This window comes from Rana temporaria, chromosome 2 (assembly GCF_905171775.1).
Source record: "Rana temporaria chromosome 2, aRanTem1.1, whole genome shotgun sequence".
In the NCBI taxonomy this organism is placed as follows: domain Eukaryota; kingdom Metazoa; phylum Chordata; class Amphibia; order Anura; family Ranidae; genus Rana; species Rana temporaria.
In genome coordinates this window covers 298,892,443-298,919,538 of record NC_053490.1, presented here as the reverse complement: position 1 = coordinate 298,919,538, position 27,096 = coordinate 298,892,443, and the positions used below count along the sequence as shown (strand labels likewise).

General features: G+C 42.1%; 1 protein-coding gene across 4 annotated transcripts in view; it reads right to left on the bottom strand.

Moving 5' to 3' along the window:
• PTPRU (protein tyrosine phosphatase receptor type U) overlaps positions 1 to 26,671 on the bottom strand; it is a 161,538-nt gene extending 134,867 nt beyond the window's left edge. For 3 of the 4 annotated variants that reach the window (XM_040337281.1, XM_040337282.1, XM_040337283.1), the window contains exon 1: positions 26,412 to 26,671. In XM_040337281.1, coding sequence (XP_040193215.1) covers positions 26,412 to 26,484 — 73 coding nt within the window. In that variant the 5' untranslated portion in view covers positions 26,485 to 26,671. The remainder of the gene's footprint in view (positions 1 to 26,411) is intronic. The other variant, XM_040337284.1, reaches the window with a different exon arrangement.
• Between the last annotated feature and the right edge of the window lie 425 nt (positions 26,672 to 27,096).

Below are 27,096 nucleotides of genomic sequence, written 5' to 3'. Positions count from 1 at the left end.
GTGCATTTTCATATGAGCCTATGTGTGGTTTATTGTGAACCTGTGCCCTGGTCATGCACACCAAAGTATTTGCATATTCTGAACAAGCAGTAAAAGCACTTTCAAACAATGTTCCATTCATCTCTGTATCTATAAGTATTATAAAGAAAATTATTTTTCCAAATTCACAGTACAAATATTGTGTCAAGGCTTATTTTATTTTCTGCTTGTTAAGAACATTCAAATCATGTAATGTCCAAAGCCTGGCCACTGGATCAATTTAAAGTGTTATTAAATGCATATTTAACAGAAAAATAACAAACATGTCATACTTTTCTGCTCTGTGCATTGTTTTTGCACAGAGCAGCCCCAATCCTCCTCTTCTCAGGTCCCCCACCGGTGCTCCTGACCCCTCCCCTCCTGTTGAAACACGGAGTACATTCAGACATGGAGCAGCAGTGTGGCCGCTGTCCCCTCTCGCTCTCCTGATTGGCTCACTGGCTGTAATTGCCAATGCTCTTGTGTACATTGCTGGATCAAGAGGGAGCTCAGGTAAGTATTAGGGGGGCTACTGAACACAGAAGGCTTTTTACTATCATGCATTTTTGTTTGTTTCATTGTTTAAAAAAAGTTGTTTAACAGGTAGCTTTTTACAGCAGAAGAAACTGCCATAAATGCTTCTTCCCTGCCGGCTAACTTTTTTTTTCTAACTGTACACCAAGCCATACAATATATGCATATCTCGGCATACAATTTTAGCATGCCATAGATACCAGGGCAAAATAAATACTGTGCGCATATACGGGAGCTATGTCATTCCTGTCCTGCTAATCAAGACAGCCAAAGACTCCAGGGCACAAGGAAATTTGGGCCATTTCTCAGCCCTATGCACATCCCATTTGAACAATCTCAAATGGACTTTTATGGTTCATGAATGTTGGAGATTCCCCAGTCTTATATCCTTGAGCTCAATATACTCCAACACATGGCATAGATATTTGCACTATATAATATTATCATGAATATCCTAATACAGTGGAACCTCATTTTACGAGCATAATCCGTTCCAGGAGTATGCTCGTAATCCAAAGTACTCGCATATTAAAAGCGAGTTTTCCCATTGAAGTTAATGAAAACGAAAATAATTTGTTCTGCATTGACTATAATGGGATGCAATACCGAATGTGGCCAGAGGTGGGGGGGGGCGCCAGAGAGCGCCAAAAATGTTGATACCAAAGACAGAGCATGATTTACTCCCACTGGACACCAGGACATTTCTACTCCCACCGGCCCAAATCTGGCCCTCCTAAAGTCTGAAGGACAGTAAACTGGCCCTTTGCTTAGAAAGTTTGGAGACCCCTGCTTTATGTACTGGCTTGCAGCCACATAATTTTCTTTTTGGTATTTTGGGACAATCAGCAGCTGCACCCAATAAAGTGACCATTAAGCGTATGCGTATTTTTGGTTTACACACAAAAGTCACGTATCCATAATGTGTCAAAATATCTCTTCTAAATACAGAAAAATATCTTTAGTCTACCAAAAATGGTATTTTAGTTTTTGGTACAGAAGCGATGAGTTAAGTCACTCATGACTTCTTAAACTATTTCTTAAATAAATTCCATTGGAGAGATCTGCCAAAGGTCTTGGCTGAAGTTCCTGTTAAATACAGTAGATGCATGAATGGAAAATCCAGAGGAAAAAGTGAAACCCTCTTATCATGGCTGCAGTACTGTAGGTAGCGATTTTGAAAGTCAGATGTATAGCTGCTGCTGGTAAAAATCGGTCTTTTCACAACCATTATTTTTTATTAGCTTGTATTATACATTTGTTTATCTAAGGCAAAAAAAATAAATTAAAAAGGATTTGTAAAGCACAAAAGTATCACTTGGCTGCTGCAAGTGGGGTTCACTCCTAAAAAAAATCTAAAGAGAAAATCCAAGTGTGCCATATATATATATATATATATATATATATACATACATATACACACACACACACACACACACACACACACACACACACATATATATATATATATATATATACTATAAATCATATATATATGATATGATATGATATGATAGCCTGATGGTGACTACCAAGGGTAGGGATGGCTGACATACATTCTCAGGATGCAGGTTTGTGGGCATGGTGGGTGATGAGCAAGAAAGAACATTTTATGCTTTATGCTTTAAACATAGTGAAGTTTATTTCTTGAACAGGAAAAATATGCAAGAGAGGGGATTGGGCACAGGATGTCCTTAAAGCGGTTGTAAACCCTCCTATCTTTTCCAGCCAAGGAAGCTGCCATCTTGGCCTTTGTTCAATCTTCAACTGCCATGAAGCTGCACATGTGATCAGTTATGACACCAGCCATTGGATGGTTTGACAGTTTGGTTGAGAGCACAACCAATGTGCAGTTAGCATTCCCGGCATGCCGGGAATGTTAACAGTTTTTTTAAGTGTTACATCGATGGGTTTACAACCGCTTTAATGATGATCAGCAACAGGCAGACTGGCAGACTCCTTAGACAAAAATAGGTGAGATAAGGTAGACAGCAGTACAGGAATAAGAGTCTTTAAACTGAACCAGCACATCTGTACTTTGTAGGACAGGCTGTCTCCTCTAGTAACTGAACTTTACTCACTGCTTCGTCGGATATTGGATGAGTTCTCTTAGGAAGTCCTCTCAGCTACTTCAAAGCCTCCTGCTCATGAAGAGTCACCTCTGGTGCTTCCTCAGATTTCCATCCCTCTAGAATTGTTTCTAGATCTTTGGCATGCTTTTCTCTGCATAAACTTGAACACCCAGGTAGGCCTCGAACAGGCCTAGCAGCCGGAAGCCACCTGGATAGGCCTCAGGTTTTTAGGCCTAGCAACCAGGCACTGTACACACATCGACGCAGACAGAAGTCATGGGCGGGAAGACTGACTTGGTCACCTGAATTTGTTCCATTAAATTGCTTTTCCCCAGCATGCAACGCAGAAAATATGATTGGCTGAGAAAAGTATGTTTATCCATAACTTGCATATGCTGTAGCTCGTCATACTAATGTCAAAGGCAACAGTGCCACCTACTGACAAAAGGGAGAAGCCACACTCAAATGGAATTTACACAGAAGTCATTTGACACTTAAACACTAACAATTAGCCAGGCTGGTTACCACCCAGCGTAACTAAATTTACCTGAAACCCTATTTTAGGGACATGGGTGGTACATATGGTTATATGCTTCCTGTTCACCAAACTAAGGAAATACTTCAGGCACAGAAAAATTACACATTTGCTTATTTAAGACAGGACTAGGTAGGTTGTGCATCCTGAATGTATCTCACGGCTAAATGTTCACTACATTTTTAAGAAAAACTTTAGGCATTAGATGTCCTCAGTCTTCCAAGTTTAATGGCAGCCAGAGTCTTTCAATCCACTTCCTCTAAACTCAAGCTCCATTGGCCATTCACCCCCCTCCCACATGTGACTAGACATTTAGCAGCACAGTGCTGAGCTCATCTCTTCTTTCACTCTGCTTTCTCCTTCTGTCAGTATGATCCCTGTCAATACATGAAATTATTGGCTCCTTGTGCTGCTTATTCTTCAGCCACTCTGATCTCTGTTGTACAGGGACTGCAATAAACTGATACCAATCAAATTACTTATTTATGAGTACCAAACTGCAGTGTCTTTGTTATTTGCCCAGAATTTACCCAGAATTAAATTTGATTAAACTGAAATCTGTTTGGATTTTTTAGGTTACTACATTCTGTATACTAAGTTTGACCTTAGTGCTGCCTTATTAAATAATCAGGCATGGGATTGATTTTGGTAAACTGGAACAAACACTGCCATAACTATTTTATTACATGCCCTGGGAAAATGAAACATGGAATCTATTGGACACTGATTTCTTTTGCTCCAGTTTTCATGAATCAATTTCACTGCACGTAACAATTAGCTGTATCTACAACTTAGACAAGCAAGTTGTTGTAATGTGAGTTTCTTTTAACTGTTACAGACTGAACATGGACACAGAAGGTTACTTTTTCTGTCAGAGTCCATCCAAAAGCAGAAACAGAGAAAGTACTAATTATACAACATGTTTAATATTTTATTTGTCTATTGTTTCCTTTTAACCACTTAAGGACCAGGCCTATTTTTTTAACTTCTTGTTTACAAGTTAAAATCAGATTTTTTTGCTAGAAAATTACTTAGAACCCCCAAACATTATATATTTTTTTCAGACACCCTAGGGAATAAATGGCGGGCATTGCAATGCTTTATGTCACACCGTATTTGTGCAGCAGTCTTACAAACTGAATTTTTTGGGGAAAAAATACACTTTTTTGAATTAAAAAATAAAATAACAGTAAAGTTAGCCCAATTTTTTTTTACATTGTGAAATATAATGTTACGCCGAGTAAATTGACACCCAACATGTCATGCTTCAAAATTGCGCCCACTCATGGAATGGCGACAAACTTTGACACTTAAAAATTTCCATAGGTGACGTTTCAAATTTTCTACAGGTTACCAGTTTAGAGTTACAGAGGAGGTCTTTTGCTAGAATTATTGCTGTCACTCTAACGATTGCGACAATACCTCACATGTGTGGTATGAATACCGTTTACATATGCGGGCGCGACTTACGTATGTGTTTGCTTCTGCGTGCGAGCACGGTGGGACGAGTCGCTTTAGAAAAAAAAAATATTTTATTTTTTTTCCTTTTTTTTTTCCACTGACCCTTTTGGATCACTTTTATTCCTATTACAAGAAATTTAAACATTCCTTGTAATAGAAAAAAAGCATGACAGGACCTCTTTAATGTGAGAAATCAGATCTCACATTTACACTAATTGGCCGTACAGACGACCGAACATGTCTGCTGAAACTGGTCCGCGGACCAGTTTCAGCAGACATGTTCGGTCGTGTGTAGGCCCGAGCGGGCAGGATTCCAGCAAACATTTGCCCGCCAGGCCTTTTCCCAGCGGGCAAATATTTCTGGACTTGTTTTAAAACAGTCCGCTGGAATCCTGCCCGCTCGGACATGTTCGGTCGTCTGTACAGACCTACCGTACATGTCCGAGCGCCCGCCATCCCTCGCATGCGTCGAATGACTTCGACGCATGCGTGGAAGCATTTAACTGGCAGGCCCGCCCACGTCGCCGCGTCATCGTTGCGGCGACGGCGCGGACACGCCCCACGTATTGTTTACGCGCGGATTTCTGTACGATGGTTAGTACAGCCATCGTACAGAAATCCCCGGGCAGACATGTACGGTGAAAACAGTCCGGCGGACCGGTTTCATCGTACATGTTTGCCCGTGTGTACGCGGCCTTAAAGGGTCACTAAAGGAAAACATTTTTTGGCCTAAAATTAATATCTGCAAGGTAGACAGACAGAATCGTGTAATGATTCTGTTAAAAAACAAGTAAATACCTAGAAAATTCCTTCATCTATATCACCTCCGGCGTTCTAGTTTCTGTTCTCTCATTCACTTCCTGGTTTGCACCGCTCGTTCATGTAAGAACTACATTTCCCAGTATGCATTGCGGCACGCCCAGTAATTCACACCTCCTTGAAGTCTCTAACACGTAGAGAGTGTCTTGCCACACAGATGTAGTTCCCAGGAGGGGGTGAGCACATTACTGACCACCGCAGTAAAGCCTCCCTTCACGGTGGTCAGTAAAATCAGACAAGCAGGAAGTGAACAGAACAGAGAAGAAATAGAGCAACTTCTGAGCAAAAACGAACAATGAGGAAGTGAAAAGAGGAATGTCTGCAGGTAAAGGATGCTTATTATGAAAAAAAAATGTTTCCTTTACAACCCCTTTAAATGCAATAATAAATAAAAGGTATTTTTTTCCCCCCCTTTAAGGTCGATGGACAGAAGTGACGTTTGACGTCGCTTCCGTTATCCAACGCCATTGAGTCGAGTGGGGGCCATCATTCCCTTACTTGACTCACTCGCCTCCGAGGGGAAATCTACATCAAAGTACCGACGTATAGCTACGGCGGTTTGCGGGAATTGGTTAAAGAGGAAACACGTGCCTCATGCCTCAGTTTTGTGAACAAGCAGTGTACATTTACAGTAAGCCATGACAGAGAGCAAGAGCTGTTATTCAACAAACTCCAAGAAAATGATTTTACAGTAGTAAAAATATTTTTTTCTATATTGTCCATTGAGACATAGTAATTGTTTGACATTTTGGACACCCACAGCATTCAAATTGAGTAGCGGGCAACAGCCATTTAAAGATCGAATTGACATGGAATCTAGTATGATATAGCTCAGGGCCCGACAAATCCCGATCGCCAGGTTGCCATGGCGACTAGAAATAGTGTCCTGGCGACTTGGCTTGGAAGGTGAGCTGGCGCCATATGGTGGTGAGCCGTTGGTATTACAAGTTATTACCACCAGATGTGAGCTGGCGTCATCTGGTGGTGGCCGTTGGTATTACAAGTTAAGCATTACAAGTTAAACAGCAATTCTAATGTCATTTTTCACTATTTTCACTGCCATCTTCTTCCCTCTAATTAGAACCCCCAAACATTATATATATTTTTTATCCTAACACCCTAGAGAATAAAATGGCGATTGTGGCAATACTTTCTGTCACGCCGTATTTGCGCAGCGGTCTTACAAGCGCACTTTTTTGGGAAAAAAATACACTTTTTTTAATAAAAAAATAAGACAACAGTAAAGTTAGCTCCATTTTTTTTAATATTATGAAAGATAATGTTAGGCTGAGTAAATTCATACCCAACATGTCACGCTTCAAAATTGTGTCCGCTCGTGGAATGCCGACAAACTTTTACCCTTTAAAATCTTCATAGGCGACGTTTAAAAAAATCTACAGGTTGCATGTTTTGAGTTACAGAGGAGGTCTAGGACTAGAATTATTGCACATGTGTGGTTTAAACACCGTTTACATATGCAGGCACTGCTCACGTATGTGTTCGCTTATGCGCGCAAGCTCATCGGGACGGGGTGCGTTTTCTGGCTCCTAACTTTTTTAGCTGGCTCCTAGATTCCAAGCAAATTTGTCAACCCCTAATATAGCTGAAACAAGTAATGCTGATAAAGGCTAGCTGAAAAAGGGGATAAGGACAAAAATGTAAATTTTCAAGTGCAAGGGGGCAAAAAAGAAAAAAAAAAAAAAGACACCAAGGATAAACCAGGTGAACAGGATAATTACACAGTGAATAGGCTACATGATGGGTTTGCGACTAGAAAATGACAATGTAGAGAACAATCGAACATGAACCATAAGACAAAAAAAAGGCACTAATAGTCTATAAACAAGAGAACAAATTGACCAACAGCAAGGAGGTCAACAAAAAATTAAGCAGCCCGAAACCTGGGATACCATAGGCTGGCCATTTACTGTATGACTTGAATTTCTTTTGATTTCTGTAAATAAGCCAAAATTGGAGCCGATTTGAGCCCTTGCTATATGTGTAGCCCATTTATGTACCTCCTGAAGCTTGACTGGAAAACTTGCACTGATTGCATTATCTCATCCTACCTTGTTGCTAGAACGTTGCTAAGGGACTCCCAGCTGTTACTGTTCATCTCCAACATCACAGGAGCAAACTCTGAAACACTGAGCTCAGAGCTACTGGGTCATAGGACAGAAAGGGGTAGTACGAAAGGGATTAGGTCCTTCAAAAAGACTTCCAGAGTTATACTATGCTATGGAGGAGAAATCTGTAGTCAGGTAACATGAAGCCCTGTCTGCAGACCATATAAGAAGTATAGGACCAATGAAAAGATAGATATTTCCTTGTGAGGTAGAAAGCGACAAACTAAGTGCACTATCTCCACTGTGTTTAGTGTGGGACAATAGGGAAGGGATGTGATAGCAACTGCACTTTTCAAAGTACAGTCTATTTGCCTTTAGTAAATCAACCTCTAATGCCCCGTACACACGATGGGAATTTCCGATAGAAAAAGTCTGATGGACTTTATCCATCGGATTTTCCATTCTTGTGTAGCCCCATCAGAGTTTTTTCATCAGAAATTCCGATGAGTTTAGATATAGATGTTCTATTTTTCGATGTGATTTCGCCGGGCAAAAGCCCGATCGCGTGTGTACGTGGCATAAGAGTAGAAAAGAAAAACAATACCACCTTGGTCACACTCTGGCTAAATTAGTATAACTGATTGACCCAAAAGATAAGCTTTTTATGTAGAATAATTTCCAAGTTCTTCCACACAGAAGGTGAATGGTAAATATTTTAGAACAGTATGGGAAGAGGAAGTATGAGAAAGTTGTACCATCCACAATTTTGCATCTACATTAATAATATAGTAACGTATAAAAGTACAGTTAGAAATTGCATCCGAACTACTGGGACACTAGCAAAAAATTAAGGCATGATGGTTAGAGGCAGGATTATGTGGGGGAGGGCTTAACATATTTTTTTGCCAGTGTACAAATCTCCTGAAGGTGGCAGTTGTGGTATTGTTAAGATTATACTCACGTGGCAGGTGCTTTTCCAAAGAGTTTATTAAATTAAATAAAATGGAAAGACCATATATACATCAGTTACCCATGCAGGGGTTCTTCCACATCAATATGAACAGTCAAAGAAAATACAGAGCCACTTGGTTCCCATGTTGGCAGCACCGCTGCTCTTCTTACCATTCCCTCAGACTGTGTTGTCCAGCTCTACTGGTTCACTTGGCTCTCATAGCCTTTTGGTCGCAGCGTCCTGCTAAACAGCCTACTACTGGCTGAATAGGGGTTCTCCAGACACCCCAATAGGAGCCCATCTGACAGCTGAAACAAGACCTCCTGTCTCCTGGCTGGAGTACCTCTGATCCCTGGGTGAGACCTCCTGTCTTTTGGCTTCTGACTGGGGTTCTCTGACCCCTGGGTGAGACCTCCCGTCTCTTGGCTCCTGACTGGGGTTCTCTGACCCCTGGGTGAGACCTCCTGTCTCTTGGCTTCTGACTGGGGTTCTCTGACCCCTGGATGAGACCTCCTGTCTCTTGGCTTCTGACTGAGGTTCTCTGACCCCTGGGTGAGACCTCCTGTCTCGTGGCTTCTGACTGGGGTTCTCTGACCCCTGGGTAAGACCTTCTGTCTCTTGGCTCCTGACTGGGATTCTCTAACCCCTGGGTGAGACCTCCTGTCTCTTGGCTTCTGACTGGGGTTCTCTGACCCCTGGGTGAGACCTTCTGTGTCTTGGCTCCTGACTGGGGTTCTCTGACCCCTGGGTGAGACCTCCTGTCTCTTGGCTTCTGACTGGGGTTCTCTGACCCCTGGGTGAGACCTTCTGTCTCTTGGCTCCTGACTGGGGTTCTCTGACCCCTGGGTGAGACCTCCTGTCTCTTGGCTCCTGACTGGGATTCTCTGACCCCTGGGTGAGACCTCCTGTCTCTTGGCTTCTGGCTGGGGCTCCTCCGACCCCTGGGTAAGACACAGCTTTCTCCGTTCAGAAGCGATTGTCTGGTACCTCGCATTAACCCTTAATGTTAATTATATTCTCCTCCATTTTGACAGTGAGAGGGTCTCGCTCTATAATACAGTATTACTTAAAAATGTCTTTCTTCCTGCGTCCCTTAATGGACAATGAAGAAAACATGCCTTCAGCAGTTTCAGCAATACAGTGCAACACATTACATGCTATGAAGAATTTATATCAAGGAAATTAGCAACAAATTTAGACACAAATCAGACTGTGTGTCAGTTAGCCAAGTCTACAACAGTTTTAAAGTGTATTTGCAACGCCTGCACCTGTAACCCTGAGGAGCAAACTGAGGAAGCTTTGCATAGGGTCTGTGAAATATTTATGACTGGCGATGAGACAGATTTTCACTCAAAACAGACGCACAATTTATAAGTGGTCAGGGGCAGGTATTATTCTGTCACAGTGCTACTTTAAAATAGCAGGGGGAGGAATGTATGAATAAAGTTGCCCATAACCCTGTCTCACATCTGTCGCATTGCTCACGTTTAGCACTGCGTTGCTTTACAACAGCACGGATAAATGACCCCCTATGTGCACTGCGCTTCGCTGTACTGCAGGTTTGTTGGCAGTTACTGTACAAGTGCGTTGGGGTGCCATCCAGTGTGATAGCCCGCTAAAAACAACTGTTATTAGTCTCCCACCACTAAGAAAATAAATGCAAGGATGCCAAGTAGTTAGAAGACATTCTCTCCAGTGTGCAGATCTTACAGATTTATAAACACTTAATCTGTCTGTACCACACAAATAGTTTTTTTTCTTTGCATATTTCTAATTAAGCAACTTAACTATCTTCCCCTTCCCCCTCAACCTACAGCACAGACAGTGTCCCAGATCTCACAATAGGGGGGATTTTACTAGGATGCTGTCTGTGGGATTAGCCGAGTCCCTATTGTTTCCCGAAGCGTCTGGTCCATCTAGCTGTAGAGTCAGCGGGATCGCTGATAGAGGAGAACATTAACCTCTTCCCTTCTATTTCCTCTAATGACAAAAACAGTACACGCTTTTTCTCATCTGCTTTCTCTAATATAGCAGAAGAATTCATTGGTTGGCAGTCACTTTAGGAGCCATGTAACCTGTGGTGTTCTTGTATTGCTTAACCAATCAATTAACGATGGCAGAGAAAACATTCTGCTAAAATCGTGTACAGTTTATCTACTGCTCTTCTCTTACTGCTCTTCTCTTTCTGCTCCATTTTTTAAGCTTTCTCTAATTAAACTGCTGGTTTCTGCTCTACTGCACCTAGAACGCATGAGTCCAGATTTACTTTAACCTTTTGTTTATATTTATTTACTACAAAACAAAAATTGGTATCTCCCAAAATGTTTGTTACTGCTGGATCCTTCTGCTGGTAAAATGCGTTAAAGTATCTCTTTGGTCAAGAGTTAAAACTGTCCTGATAGAACCCACAAAATCAATCATATTTAGGCTTCCTGCACACCGAGCTCCTTTGGATGCCTTTTCTACTCACAGGAGAAAAGCAGCTTAAAAAAAAAAAAAACAGGTAAAAGCCAAGTTTTTCACAAGCGTTTATACGCGTTCACGTGGTTTGCGTTAATGCATTCTAATGCAGTGGCGGCTGGTGCTCAAAATTTTTGGGGGGTGCAAACAAACGAAAAAAAACGTCAATTGCAGCCTCACTGTGCCCATTAAACGCAGCTACTGTGCCCATCAATTGCCGCCACTGTGCCCATCAAACGCAGCCACTGTGCAGCTACCTTACAGTTAAGTTGACACAGGCATTGAAAGCAGGCATTTAAGGGGTGCTTTTCATGCTCCTCAAACGCCTATGCAGTTGATAATATGGACAGCGCACAGTGCTGCTCACATGATCAAAACATGAAGTGTTAGCGTTGCTTTGCTTCAAAATGTACTCTTTATGTTGAGTTTGAAAGGAGTTGAAGCATTTCAACTTCTTCCAGTCAAGTCTATGGTAACATGCCAGCAGGCGTTTGCAGCAACGGTTGCAGCGAGCCAGTACATTAGACTTAATAGGCATTTGTGGTGCGTTTTTAACGTACCAAAAATGCATGTCAAGCGTGCTGCAAATGCGTATAGGGTTCATTAAATGCTTATAGAACACATCTATGAACGCGCATTAAGTTTGATAATCGTAAAAATTTGGAGTGAACAAGCCCTAAGACCCCTTTCACACTGGGGTGGTTTAGAGGCGCTTTAGTGCGAGAAACAGCCTCTGCAAACCACCTCCCATTCATTCCAGTGTGACTTTTCACACTGGGGCAGTGCGCTTGCGGGACATTAACAAAAGTCCTGCAAGAAGCATCTTTGGAATTGGAATGAATAGGCAGCACTTCCAAAGCGCTTTTTGACCCGTTTTGCGGCGCTTATTTCTTCCACTCACATCGTCACGTGACCATAAAAAAAACACCCGAAAAACGAGCGGTGTTTTAGCGCTAACGGTGGGTGCTCTGAGTGTGAAAGGGGTCTAAGCTGCCCATAGACTAGTAAAATGTTGTTCCAAATGTTTCATTTTAGGAACATTTCTAATTGTTAGTGGGGTCAAACCGAAATAAATTTTTCACTGCGGTAAAGACGCAAGGTGAGCAATTCAAAGAAGCAGGATGAAAATGTTTTCTCAACTGAAAAGATTTCTAAGGCCGCGTACACACAGTTCAGTCCATCTGATGAGAACGGTCCTAAGGACCATTGTCATTGGTTAACCGATGAAGCTGACTGATGGTCTGATGTGCCTACACACCATAGGTTAAAAAACGATCGTGTCAGAACGTGGTGACGTAAAACACAACGTGCTGAAAAAAACTAAGTTCAATGCCTCCAAGCATGCGTCAACTTGATTCTGAGCATGTGTGGATTTTTAACCAATGCTTTTGCATACTAACCATCGGTTTTGACCTATCGGTTAGGTGTCCATCGGTTCAATTTTAAAGCAAATTCTAAATTTTTTGACCGAAGGTTAACTGACCGATGGGGCCCACACACGAAAGTCCTTCAGTCCATTTTCATCGGTTTTGACCGACCGTGTGTACGCAGCCTAACAGTGAATGTGGTTTTTGTTTGGGAAAGTCCATTTGTTCCAAAATCAAATGTTAAAAGCAAACACAATTTTGAAGTGAGTTTAAATGACAAGCCATCTGAATAATTGAGAATTTTCATACGAATGTTCGTTCATTTTTTCGCACTTTTTCGCACTCATTCTAACATCTACATATGTATGGGCAGCTTTCCTGTTCATCAGAAAGTCATGCATTGGAAACAGAGCCATAGATATCCTACCCAAAACAGGATTCAATCGTACTGTATGCTATCATTTACTTTAACTAGCTTGTTTTCCCTGAGCTCTACCCAGCTGTCCTCACTGCCTCCAGACCTATTGTTCCTCTATGAACACTAAGCCTTGGTGGTCTCATTTTCCACTACACCCTGCACTTCTGCTTCCTTCTGTGCAAACTCTAACCTTCTTTTGTCTGCCTCTCCAAGCCTGTTTAAACAAGTTGTAGGATGCAACGGCTTGCTACTAACAGGGTTTCCACAATAGTGTGCTGTGTGCAGAGGACGAGTGGAATTCCCTGTAATCTCCATACAGTAATCTCATGACAATCAAAGTGCTATGCGCCCCTCGGAAAAGATGGCTTTAAACGGTTTAGAGCCAATGGTGACCAAAATTATTTAAAATAGTCATTTAATAAGTCAAGCATATTCGAATCACTATTAAAAATAAAGTATGTATAGGGCCAAATACATGAGAAAACACTAGTTATCAACTTTATACACACAAAAAGAATAATTTAAGGACGTATTCAATCCACAACACATCTTATAATGCACATCATAATACGTATTATAAGATGTGTTATAGTAACACACAGAAAATCACTGTATATGTTGCGGTGTATTCCATTCCTTTGTAATGGCACCTCAATGCACAGATGAAAGTACTCTGTTTTTCATTTACAATAATAACATGCATATTTTTTTTTGGGGGGGGGGGGGGGGGTCATTAACAGTGCTTAGCCCACTGTCTGCATTAAAATGCACTGTGTTATGTTGAGAATGAACCCTAACTTCTGAGGTCTCATTCACACTGGTACTGTCAGGCCAGAGTTCATATATCCAAACCCATTAAAATGCATGGAATGATTTTTGAATTGTGCCACTCCTGTTGTATGTTACCCTGTGTTTAGGTGCACTCAGTTTAGCTGTGTTTAGTCATGTTTGATGATTGTGTCCAGGGGTCAAGTCCTGGGGAAAAAAGTGCAGGAACTCCGTTCCCACTCGTTCCCGCAGGACTTTGAGCCCTGATTGTGTCTGATTAGACACTCTAATGCCCTGTACACACGATCGGTTTGTCTGATGAAAACGGACCGATGGATTTATTCATCAGATATCCGATAAAGCTGACTTTCATCAGTCTTGCCTACACACCATCGGTTAAAAATACGATTGCGTCCAACGTGGTGACGTAAAACACTACAACGTGCTGAGAAAAATTAAGTTCAATGCTTCCGAGCATGCATCGACTTAATTCTGAGCATGCGTGGATTTTTGACCAATGGATTTCCCCACAGACGATCGTTTTTTTCCTATCGTTTTTCTAACCATACAAACATTTTAAAACATGTTCTATTTTTTTTCACCGATGGGAAAAAAACTGATGGGGCCCACACACGATCGGTTCGTCCGATGAAAACGGTCCGTTTTCATCAGACGAACCGATCGTGTGTACAGGGCATTAGGCCCCTTTCACATGTGAAGTTGGAACAGGTCCAGCTGTCCATTTTTCAGCAAGACCCGTTCAGACCCATTCTTCTCTATGAAGCGCTAGATGTAAACGGACTTGCGTTCGTTTACACCCAGATACTTCCAGGTCCGATCTGGCAAAAGAAGAATAACGGATGGAGATTCCCCTCCATCTGGCTGGATAGAATCAGAGGGCAGTCGAGTGTAAATGGATAATCGGTCCATTTACATCAGGCTGCCCATGGATTAGTGCAGACTGTGTCCGTTTCTGGAGTGGGCACGGACCTGTCATCCAACCGCTTTGCAGGGGATCAGCAGACAGATCCCCTGCTGAGCAAAACCAGATCCTGCCTGTGTGAAAGGGGCATAAACATGGCTAAATGCATGTAATCAGATCCTGAATGTACAGAATTCTGTTTTCCCTAAACGTACCCAAACTTGCTCTTAAAGTGGTTGTAAAGCCACTTTGTGTAGTTTATAGATTCCCCTCGATTATGTTATGTGCCCCAGTATATGTTATATATAAAAATTATGTTTCTGTATACCTTATTTCAGAGCGCTGCTCACGTGACTGTCTACCACTCTCCTCTCCCAATCCAAGAAGTACAGCATGAGGGGCTGAAAATCCCCCACTGACTTCAGCCGGGAGGAGGAAATAAGAGGAGGCGGGCGGTACAACTAAGAAAAAGGAGCTTTGAGACTGTAGTATATATAAATGCATTTTAATTCTGACAGAGGAGGATTGTAAAAGGCACCCTTGGAATTAATACTGTTCAAAGACTTTTTATTATATATTTTACATGAAATGTCTAATTCTGGTATTGGGGTGGTGATATTTTTATGCATGCACTGCTAAATAGGGTTGCTGAGTTCCAAATGCCTTTGCATTAACACTTGGCACTACCATGTTGTTTCTAAAATAAAAAAAATATTTTTTTCTTAATTGTACATTCCATCCCATAGGACCGGCGCTCCGCGGACTAGGCTGAAGCCGCGGCCTCGTCTTGAATATTCTGCCCGCAGCGATCCTGGGAAAAGGCTGCGAGCGGCATCCGGCCTGATGCCACTCGTGGCCTTTTCCCAGGATGGCGGCGAGCTGCGGGCAGGATGTTTTAGGCGAGGCCGCGGCTTCGGCCTGGTGCGCGAAGCACCGGTCCTACGTTTTTAGGCGAGGCCGCGGCTTCGGCCTAGTCCGCCGTGATCCTGGGGAAAAGGGGCTCGGCAGACTAGCTCAAAGCCGTGGCCTCGCCTAAAACATCCTGCCTGCAGCGATCCTGGGAAAAGGCCGCGAGCGGCATCTGCCGCTCGCGGCCTTTTCCCAGGATCGCGGCGAGCTGCAAGTTTTTTTTTTGCCCCGGTTCCACCTTCCAAGCCAAGACCCCACTCGCCAGGACAATATTTCTAGTCGCCATGGCGACCAGGATTTGTACAATGTATAATGTTTCCTGCTTCTCTGCTGCACAGAGCCAATACAGGGCAGTGATGGTTTGGAAAACGAAACTGATTGGTGTTGAGGGGTTTTAGACACACAGTAATCACACCTCCTTGATTAGTGACCACAGAGAGAAAGCTCCCATGACTTTTTTCATCAGGAAACAGACTGTTCAGAACAGAGAAGGATTACAGCAAAAACGAACAATGAGGACATGAAACCAGGACTGCAGTAAGGTAAAGGAAGCTATTTAGCTAAATAAAAAAATTGCTTTAGTGTGCCTTTAACTGTAATAGATTGACACAGGCAATTCATAAAAAGCAGCGTATGTCTATATATAATAGCTTTTTCTTCCAATGCAGACCACTGCATTAACAATATGAAAGTCAATATAACACTGGAAATGCATACACATTAGGCATAAAAAAAATAAAAAGATTTTTTCAAAGCTATACGCTGCTAATCCAATATATGAAGTCACGTAAAACCGGAATGCAGAGTGATCAGGCAGCAGGTAATCAGGCACTAGTGCACTGCCCTCCTACTCTCATTCAGTTGGCTGATCTTTACATCAATCAACATCATGACATCATAATTCTCTGTACGGAAATGTCTATGTCTCCCTTATACGTCTGTAACACTGTTTTACTTCCATAACTAGCACCAGAAGTAGCAGGATGTGACAAGTGTTATCTAAATAGGAGATGATTCAGAGGTGTGCAAGGAAATCTTTTGAAATGCAAAGCCTTTTCGTACTTTGCCTGCGCAATGCCTTTAAATAGGGGTGTATAGCATTCATTAGCTTACCATAACAAAAACTTACAAGTACAGATCCCAATCAATGAAAACACGTAGAATTATTAACCAACGGAATTCAACTGCTGTTCAGGGTATCGGATGATGTATTCAATTTACATACAGTGAGGCTACGTACAGGTCACCGCAATAAAACGTTATTAATAGTGTACCATTAACTCCTCTAACACAATGAGAACGGTGCAGACAATTCTATCTTCAATGCATGGTGGCTTTTCAGTGTGCTTCTGTTTAACTACACAGGTGGAAACAGGCAGTGTGTTAGGATCAATGACTACTATTGCCATCTTCAATACTGCGCTGGTGTGATCACCAGCATGGACATAAAATATATGTCATACATATATGTCTTCTTACACAACAAAAGCATTTCACACATTGCAATCTTTAGGTCACAGACCTTGTAGCCCAGACATAATGAGAACACTGATGAGAGGAGATCAGGCAGTCATAAAGACGCTTCCACCAAAGAAAGAAAGGACTTTGATCTCTTTGGAAAGGAAGGTTAATTACCAGAAATAATGAGTCTGGGGTGCTATGACCAGAAAGTCAAATTTAACCTCTTCGTTTCACATCCTGATCAAATGAACCCCATCTATAAAAGTGAATTGTACATTCTGTTTAGAATTACTACACGGGTTCTACAGGTAGGAAAATACAGACTAACGTTGTGGTTAAACCAAAAAAACAAATATTACTAATAGCATTCACAATAATGTCATTTTTCCAACATTCTACAAATTATAGTTTAAAATCACTACTATTTCTCCATAAAAATAATACCTGTATTGAACCTTTTTGTACATCATATGTTCTGTACAATTTCTGCTATCTTACCCTACATCTCTGATTCATATAAATCTCTCCATATAACTAATCCTTGTAACTCCTTCTACCTCTCTATACAGCTGATCTGTATAATTCTGATTCCTAAAACTCTTTGTACAGTATCTCTTCATATAGTATCTCTTCATATAGTATCTCTCCATATAGCTGATCTCTATAACTACTCATAACTCTCAATATAACTGATCCTTATGATACCTCATTCTATACCTCCATTTGACTAGCATGCTGAGTAGGAGAGGTTATAGGGATCATTCATAAGGAGGAAATGGCGGCGGTTTTGTTTTTTTAGGGGGCTGCAAATGACCACGTCCCCCTCTGGCTCTAATCACGTGCTTCAACCCCCACCCATTGGAATCCATAGTCCGGTGTCCTGTATGTACTGTGTTTCCCCGAAAATAAGCCTGGGTTCTTATATTAATTTTGGCAACAAAAGACAGTAGGGCTTATTTTCGGGGTAGGTCTTACCATGTAATGTGCTGTCTTTTCACCCCCTCTCTCTCTCCCTGCCTGACAGGAATCCCCAGTGTAAACAGAGTTATAATGCTTGTAAAATCCTATAATCCACTCTATTTCAGTAGTATATAATGTATAATGTGTGTGTTTCTGTAATATAATTGTGCCAAATACCTTCGTTCAGCCCTTCTGTGACCCGTCGGAGCTCTCTTCCCCGCAAATATATTACAGAAACACACACATTGTACATTATATACTACTGTAATAGAGTGGATTATAGGATGTCACAAACATTTTAAACTAGGGCTTATTTTCGGGGGTAGGGCTTATATTGCAGCCCTCCTGGAAAATAACGCTAGGTCTTATTTTAGGGATAGATCTTATTTTCGGGGAAACACGGTAGATCAGGGGGCTGGATGCATTAATGAGGGGGCCCCCATGTGCCCCTAATAGACGGGCCGCCACTTTATAAAGGGATAAAATTAGGTATCATAAGAATAAGTTACATGCAGAGATAGGAGTTGTTATAAGAACCTGCTGTATGTATAATTCCTAAAATTTTCACATATAATTGATCCATACAACTCAGTCTATCTTGACCCAATACTCATGTTTCTATCCCCTTAATGTGCATATAACTGATCCCTTTAACTCATACAATCTCTACTTAAAACCAAACCTTAAAACATCTTGCTCTGAATATTTCCAATCCCTACAACTCATGCACTTTAGCCCCTATCTCTGCATATGGGGTTCAGTTCTATGTAGAGATTGGATAAGTTGATCACTTATAACTTCTACCACTGCAAATTTATAAATCCTATAAGGCTATAACTCATCTGACCTTTACATAAAACTGATCACTATAACTCATCTAATTTCTATATAATGCCTCCTATCTTTGCATATTTCTGATCTCTACAACTCATGCCTCTAGGCTCAATCTTTGTATATGGGGATCAGTTCTATATAAAAATCGGATGTGTTGATTTGTTATATTCAGAGATAGGGTCTAGAGCAGCCTTCTTCAACCTTTTAAGGTCATGTTTTCAGCATTTCCCTCAGATGAAACAGCTGTGGTAATTACTAAGGCAGTGAAACTGATCTAATCACCTGTGCAAAATAATGGTAAGCCTGAAAATATGACCTGTTAGGGGTACTTGGGGGTACTTGGGGGGTACTTGAGGACTGGAGTTTTGGCTGCTGCATCAGCAGCCAAAGAGGATAGTGATTGGGGCAGTAAAATCGCAACTCAACCGCAGGGTTTTTACGCGTGAACGAGTCCTAAGAGTGCCGCTTACGAAAGCAACTAGGGGGTCATTCACATTCACTGCTGCTCTTATAAAAAAAAGTGATCCGAGTGTGTTTGACAGGTGGTGGGGGTGATATGTTGCCTCCTCCTCGCCACTTAAAGGAGTTGTAAATAAAAAAAATGTTTTGCTGAAATGACGGTTTACAGGGTATAGAGACATAGGGCCTAATCCACAAAAGGGATACGCCGGCGTATCTACTTATACGCCGTCGTATCCCTGTTTCTATCTATGGAACTGATCCACAGAATCAGTTTCCAAAAGATAGGCAGAAGATCCGACATGTGTAAGGGACTTACACTGTCGGATCTTAGGATGCAGTACCGCAGCCGCCGCTGGGGGCATTTCTCGTCGAAATGCTGCTTCGGGTATGCAAATTAGCACTTACGGAGATCCACAAAGCTTTTACGCTTCGTTTTTTCTCCGTAAGTATTAGTTTGCCGTCGCAAAATTAGGGCTTCTTTTACAAGGCCTAAACTGTTTACACCTTGTAAAAGTAGACCCTTCTATCCCGCGTCGCTGTCTTTTTTTTTTTTTCCCGCCGCAACTCTTTTTTTTTTACGCCCGTCGCGATTCTCAAAACCCGGCGCAACGTAAAACCGCGCAAAGCACGTCGGGAAAATGACGTCGGGAGCATGCGTAGTACGTCCGGCGCGGGAGCGCGCCTAATTTAAATGGGACTCGCCCCATTAAATTAGGAACGCCTTGCGCCGGACGGATTTAAGTTACACCGCTCAAAATTTTTAGGTAAGTGCTTTGTGGATCGGGCACTTAGGTAGAGATTTTGCGGCGGTGTAACTTAAACGGGAAAAAATACGTTGTGCCGTTTTTTTGTGGATTAGGCCCATAATAGTTAACTGATTTCTTTTAAAAACTATTAAAAATAGATAAAAATCAATCATATAATGTACCTGCAGTTTAGTTTCGTTTTTGCATGTTGTTTCCTGCCTCTCTGCCTTACAGAGCATACAGAGCCATAGAACAGAAACTAGACACACAGTAATCACACCTCCTTGATTAGTGACCACAGAGAGAAAGCTCCCAGTACTGTGGTCTTTAGGAAACAGACAACCAGGAAGTGTGGAGATCAGAGAAGAATTACAGCAACTTGAGAGCAAAAACGAACAATGAGGACATGAAAACAGCACTGCATTAAGGTAAAGGAAGCTATTAAGATAAAAAAAAATTCATTTACAAACCCTTTAAATGAAACCCAGAATTGCGGTAAAATGAACGTAATTGCGACACTGTAGTACGACAATTACAGGTTTGAAACTGGTGTGAGGAGGTCACAGTATGCATGGTGATCTTTGACTTGACATGTTGTTCAGGTAGATCTCCACCTCTTTAAGGTGGTCTATATAACTGATTCTTATTATTTATTTTATCTCAGCACGTATTTGATGCTGATCTCCTTTCCTGCAATATCATTTCTCCGTATAACTTCCTTTATTATATGGGCCTCTAAAACTTTTCCCATCCCTGCATATAAGCGGTTCCTATATCTCCTCTTATCTCTCTATATATTTACAGCCTCCTCTTCATATATTTCCTCTGCATATAAACAGCTCCTTACAACTCTCATCTCTGCAAGTAACCGTTCCCTGGAATATTTCCTCCTATCTCTGCGCAGAACAGCTCCCTTTATCTCTCCATACGCAGCAACTATTCCCTACTTCTACCTTTCCATATATGCGTCCCCTCTGACTCCTCCCATCTCTCTAGAACTCTATATAACGCAGTGTGCTTTGAAAATCTCCTTCATCGGTCTCCACAGATCTCTGTTTATTCCTGTGTCAGCAAGTCTAAGTTCTATTAATTATTAATAAGTCAGCAGTTAATTAATGAATTCAAACTCATTTTTAAACACTACACAAGCCTTTAACTGTGAGCGCTCGTTAACTCAAACTTTACAGGTCGTCTGGAAAAGCCTCCAAGTATACATACACCCCTCCCATACCCACTTAGAAAGAAAAAAAAAAGGAAAAAAACATCAAAGAGAGGTATTTTAAACCGTAAGGAGGAAAGAGATTATGGAAATAAAAGGTGTGGAGGAGGGGAAGGTGTTTTGGAAAGCAAAAAGAAATGTGAAGAAGAGAATGAGACAAGTGAAGTGAAAGGGATCATGGGAAGTTGTTGGCTGCAACATAGGTGGTGAAAGAGAAACGTAAGGTGGGGAGGAAATGAGTGGAGCGAGATAAGAGATCGCTGGACACAATAACAACTACGAAGGAGACGAAGAAAAGAAGAAATCACAATAATATTGGCTTGGGTTTGTTTTCAGAATAGAATTTTACTAACCACATCCTGGAGTTTATTTACTAACAAAGCAAAAAAAATAAAAAATACTTGTATCAATTTAAGAGCAAACATACACAGCCCAAACCAAATGCATGTTCTCTTTACAGCAAATCGGTTGCTATGGGTTACTGCACTTTTCAATAAGTACTTTGCTCCTTGCACTATTTACTGAATACAAATGTCTTAAGGCATCTCTAAATCTAAGGCTGCATTCACACCTGAACGCAGCGTATTGTACCGCGATTTGCCGCAACAAATTGCGGCGTTTTGTCCCGCAATTTGCCGCGTCGTTTTTTAGCCCTAAAATACGCCGGAGGGGTGATTAACATTGTCGGCTATGCCGAACGCCTCCTGAAAAAAAGGGTCCGGGACGGTTTTGAGCTTCAGGCGTACGGCGTTTCGGCGTTCGGCGTGGAGATGTGAACCATCTCCATAGCCGACAATGTTAAATCACCCCTCCAGCGTATTGCAGGCTGCAATAGCGACGGGCGTCGGGCGTGAAAACGCCTAGGTGTGAATGGAGCCTAAGAACAAACATGTTATTTATTGCAGCCTACTGGTCCTTCAATGTGGTGGCTGCATTACTGTAATCCGGCCATACACTGATAGAAAAATCGATCTAAAGCTCGCCATACACTGATCAGAATTTGTCCGGTTCAAGCCCTGTGTTGGCTCTCCCTCCCGCTCAACCAAAGTCAATTGTTTAACCACTTGCGGACTGCCCACCCGCAATAGACTAAGGAAGGGAGGGCCCGCACAGGCAAAGCGGCGCACCAGTACATTGCTGCCTGCTTCTGAATTTAGGGTGTGCGCATGCGTGCCCCCCTGCCAGCAGCTGCTGTGATTGTATACAGTGGGAGCCTGTCAGCAAGTCTCAGCCAATGATTCACAGCTGGAACCTGCTGATTGTCTGTGTACAACCACAGCTCAGAGCACTGTGTTGACAATCAATCTGTACAGAAAGAACGACCTCTCTGTTTCTCATCTCTGCTTTGCACCCCTTGATTGCCCTATGTGTTAACCCCTTTCCAGCCAGTGTCATTAGTACAGTAACAGTCACTGGTGGCACTGGTGATGTCAGTGGCAGTTAGTCAGTCAGTCAACCCCCCCCCCCCCCCCCCCAGTGTCGGTTAGTGTCAGATTGCAGTCCCATTATAAGTTTCTGATCACTGTAAAAAAAAAAATGTATCTATACCATAATTTGTAGGTGCTATAACTTTCATGCAAACCAATCAATACCCATTTATTGGGATTTTTGTTTTTATCAAAAGCCAGCATAATACATTTTGGCCTAAATTTAATAAGAAATTCGATTTTAGATTTTTTTTTTTATTATTGGATATGTTTTGTAGCAGAAAGTAAAAAAAATAATGTAATTCCAAATTTTCTGTCTTTTTTCGTAATAAAAAATAAAAAAACCCAGTGGTGATCAAATGTCACCAAAAAAAAGCTCTATTTGTGAAAAAATGATATAAATTTAATTTGGGTACAGCTTTGCATGACCAAGCAATTACCAGTTAAAGCAGATGTCCGCTGAAAAAAAAAAATATTAAAAGCCTGCAGCTACAAATACTGCAGCTGCTCTCTTTTTTTATATTTGGACACTTACCTGTCCTGGAGTCCAGCGCCATCTGCAGTAGAGGACGATCGATCGCTCGTCACTCTGCTGCCCCCCCGCCATCCTCAGTGAGGGAACCAGGAAGTGAAGCGCTCCGGCTTCACTGCCCGGTTCCCTACGGCGCATGTTTGTAGGTTAAACGTAAAAAAGAAAAAAAAAAGAAACATGTATGCTCAGCCTACAGATTCCTTCAGCCAGGCTTGCATCTGCAGTGCTAGCTATTGTACTCTAACAGCCAACAGTTTTCCACCCAGCTCCCTTGATTTTTCACTCAAAGCATTGTCAAGCAGAAGGGCAAACCACAAAACAAAATCCGCTCGGTGTATGACCATCTTTATCTATTTAAATTTTTTCGGCCAAGTACATATTCTGCAACTATAAAAAAATCAGTTGATCCTGACAGAAATGTAGCGTCCTTGTAACCTCCTGTGCGCTAAACGAAAAACTTAAACAATGTTATTAATCTTCACAGTCCAAATGAGGAGAGCAGCCTAGGGTGACTACCCTGCCCCTCCATAAATAGAGTACAGTGAATACCTTAATACAGGAAGTATGTTACTAGCAAGGTCACTAGGTGAAAATAAAGGGGTTTTTCTTTTTTTTGAAAAAAGTAAAACTAATACAGCCAACATATCCAATGATGGGCAAGTTGAAATAAGTACATTAATATGTAAATATAAAGTTAAATTCCAGGTATGGGTTTTATTGCATAGCTACAGGTCCAGCCTGGAACAAGCTATACTTGTGGGACCGCTGTCACCATTACTAATGATTGCTGCCATCTTCCCATGCTGTGCAGTTGCCTTGCTGTCTAGTGACAACAAGAGGTCACTCGCTTGCTCAGCGTGTGTGCTTTTCACAGAATGGTGGGCTATATAGTCCAAAACAGTGGTGTCAGGAGGGGGGGCTAAGGGGGGCTGGAGCCCCGAGTGGGCCCCCAAAAACCCCCGGGTCTCGGGCAAGCAGCCGTATGCAAAGTGTCAGACATTCACTGACACTGACTGTCTCACTCAGTGCAGCCAGCGGGGATCGATCTGCCTCTGAGCGCGGCCAGTGAGTGACATAAGTCCTGACTCCTGGATCCTGCAGCGTCTATGATGGATGTCACACTGGTACAATGTATGGACCGCGGGACGTGCGACATCCATCATAGGCGACGCCGGGTCAAGCCAGGCAGCAAGCGAGCCTAAACCACCACAACCCCCCCCAGGTAAGTGCATGTGTCCGCTATGTTAGTTCAGGTGTCCGCTAGGTCAGTGAAGGTGCCCGCTAGGCCAGTTTAGTGGTCAGCATTGATGGGCACTGGTAAGCCAGGCAGCAACCAGAAAGCAAGCCTAAACCACCACAAACCCCCAACCCCACCAGTGCGCGCACCGAGCGCTCTGGAATCCCCTCTGTTATAGCAAGATATGCAGTGCAGTGTGTTTTTTTCTTTTATTTATTATACAGTGAAGTACCTTATTTCAGAGGGCCACTGCGCGCTCATGTGACCTTCCGTCTCTCTCCTCCTCTTCTTCCAGCTGATGTCAGAGGGGAATCTCAGCCCCTCCCACTGTAGTCCTCAGATCAGGGAAGGAGAGCACTGGGAGGTCATGTGACTTCACAGTGGAGGTGTAAAATAAGGTATTTAGCTGTATAATTTTTTTTTTTTAAACTCAAATACTGCACAGTACATCTTCCTGTAACAGAGGGTCATTTTTGGATCGGTGCCCTTTCTTCATTTTCATCTGGTGATCCAGCCAGCAAGACTGTTGATTTTCAAATGCTCAATCTCTCCAGCAGAATGTATCAGTTTACATGGATGGGACAAACTATTTACCGCTGACAGGGGTGCTTACAATGATCAGTTTTTTATGTTATCATGTAACATTACCGTCCCCATAAAACTGTTGCTGTCTGCTGTGCCCCCTGTGCTTTTTCATCCAGAGGAGTATCACTCATACACGCCATCAGATTTTCTGCAGATTTTTGTCTTCAGATTTACCAAAACCATATAATATGAGGTCAAACCTTAAGAGCTTCAATTTGTATGCAATCAGGCAGGCCCTTGTACTACATGGTTTTGGTAAATCTGAAGACAAAAATCTGCAGATAACCTGATGGTGTGTATGGGGCATAATACAGAAGGTATGTTACTGGCCAGACCACAGGAGAAAAAAAGCAAACGGGGGAAAAAAATGCAGCCAAAACATCTAATGATAGGTAAGCTGCAATATATTATTGACTTGTGTCTTTTTACAACCTTGCCTACTATGTAACTATTACTTTTTTGGGTTTAATACCACTTTAATTATTACATATTATTATTATACAGTATTTATATAGCACCAACAGTTTGCACAGCGCTTTTCCACTTTAACTATTACATATTATTATTATACAGGATTTATATAGCGCCAACAGTTTGCACCGCGCTTTACAATGTAGGGAGACACTACACCAACAGTACAATTCAAAACAAGAGGGTTAGAGGAGCCCTGCTCCTGTGAGCTTACAATTTAAGAGGGAGGGGCAGGTGAAATAAACGGTAGGGACTGTGAGGGATGAACTGATGAACTATTACTGTACATATTTGTTTTTTGGCATTTAGATACACTTTTCACCATATGCTATTAGCAGAATTATCAGACAAACTCCAGCAAAGGATGCAATAACAAAGCAAGCTCCAAAACTACAAAGGAGGGGGAATGAAGGTCTAGAAAGTATCTAAGTTACAGAAAGGAATAAAAAGCCATAAATAAAAGTATATGGATTACAAATCTGCGTGGGCATATGACATGGCATAGCAAACCTGCATGGACGTGCTGTGCCAAGAAAAAAAAAAAAAAATGGAGGCACAGGTGTGAAATGTGTAGCCAAAAATCCAAAGACAGACGGAATTGTAGACTAAACTTAGACGTCTAGAAAGGAAGGGGCTTGCTGGAGCTGGAGGCAAGGGATGTGCATGGTTGGCACCACATCTGATTTCCACAAATAACCATTAAAACTATACAATAACAATATCAGGTGATCCCAAATTTATATATATATATATATATATATATATATATATATATATATATATATATATATATATATATATATATATATATATATATATATGCTTATTTTTTTCTAGGCAGCCAGGGGCAATGATATGTGAAGAAGGGTCTCTAATTGCATTTGCTATCAGACAAAAGATGAGGAGAAGATAAGGGGGTAAGGTGCCAGGAGAGGGGGCAGTGAATGGCAAGGGAGAAAGAAGAAGGTACAAGAAGTAAACAAAGCTTGGAGGAGGATAGGAAGAAGAGGAGAGGGGGTGACATAGAAATGAGGGAGAAGAAGTGGGGTACAAGGAAAACTAGAAAAGTGAAAAGAAAAGCCAACAAGTGAAGAGAGGGGAGAGGAGGAGTAGTAAGTGATGAGGAGAAGAAGGGGGGAGTGTGAGAGAAGGAGAAGGGGAGGAACAAAGAAGACTGACCTGTGGGAGTCTCAGTCTCCAGGGGGAAACACAGGGGGGCGACCAAGAGCACATGGAGCAGTTGGGGGTACATGGTGTCGGTGTATAGTTCCTTAGATCAGTGTTGTCTCCTTCTCTTTGTAGCCAGCCGGGTACATTTCTCTTCTCCCTTGATCACGACATACTTCTCTCCCCCTCTTCATTCCAGCCTGCTCCAGCACGGGAAAGTTGCAGAGTGCAGAGAGTGTCAGACTAAGCACAGTGTACCGAGACTGACGTCATGTGCTGCCAGTTCCCGGAGCGCCAGTGCCACCTGCTGGACGCACAGGGGGACACGGTGCAATAGCGCCATCTGCTGGCCTCTCTGATGGACTACGCATTGTTCTCCCCGCACACCTCCAGACACAGATCTACCATGTGAGCACAGACCTCACCGACACGGGCTTCTCTTCCTGGGCACTCACTTTAAAGTGTTACCTGACATTATTTTCGTCCCTCCGATATCAGTCTTTACTTATATTATTGTTATTACTACCAGCATAAAAAGAATGTCTCCCAATCGAAGCTCAGAGCCGCTTTTAGTGCTCCTTATGTGTCTAGAATGGAGAGCTCCTCCTTTGGTGTGACATTTGAAGTGACTGGCATCATTTGTCCACGTGTGTGGGGCTCATTCGTTCTGTGCCCACAACTTGTCTACTTCTATTCG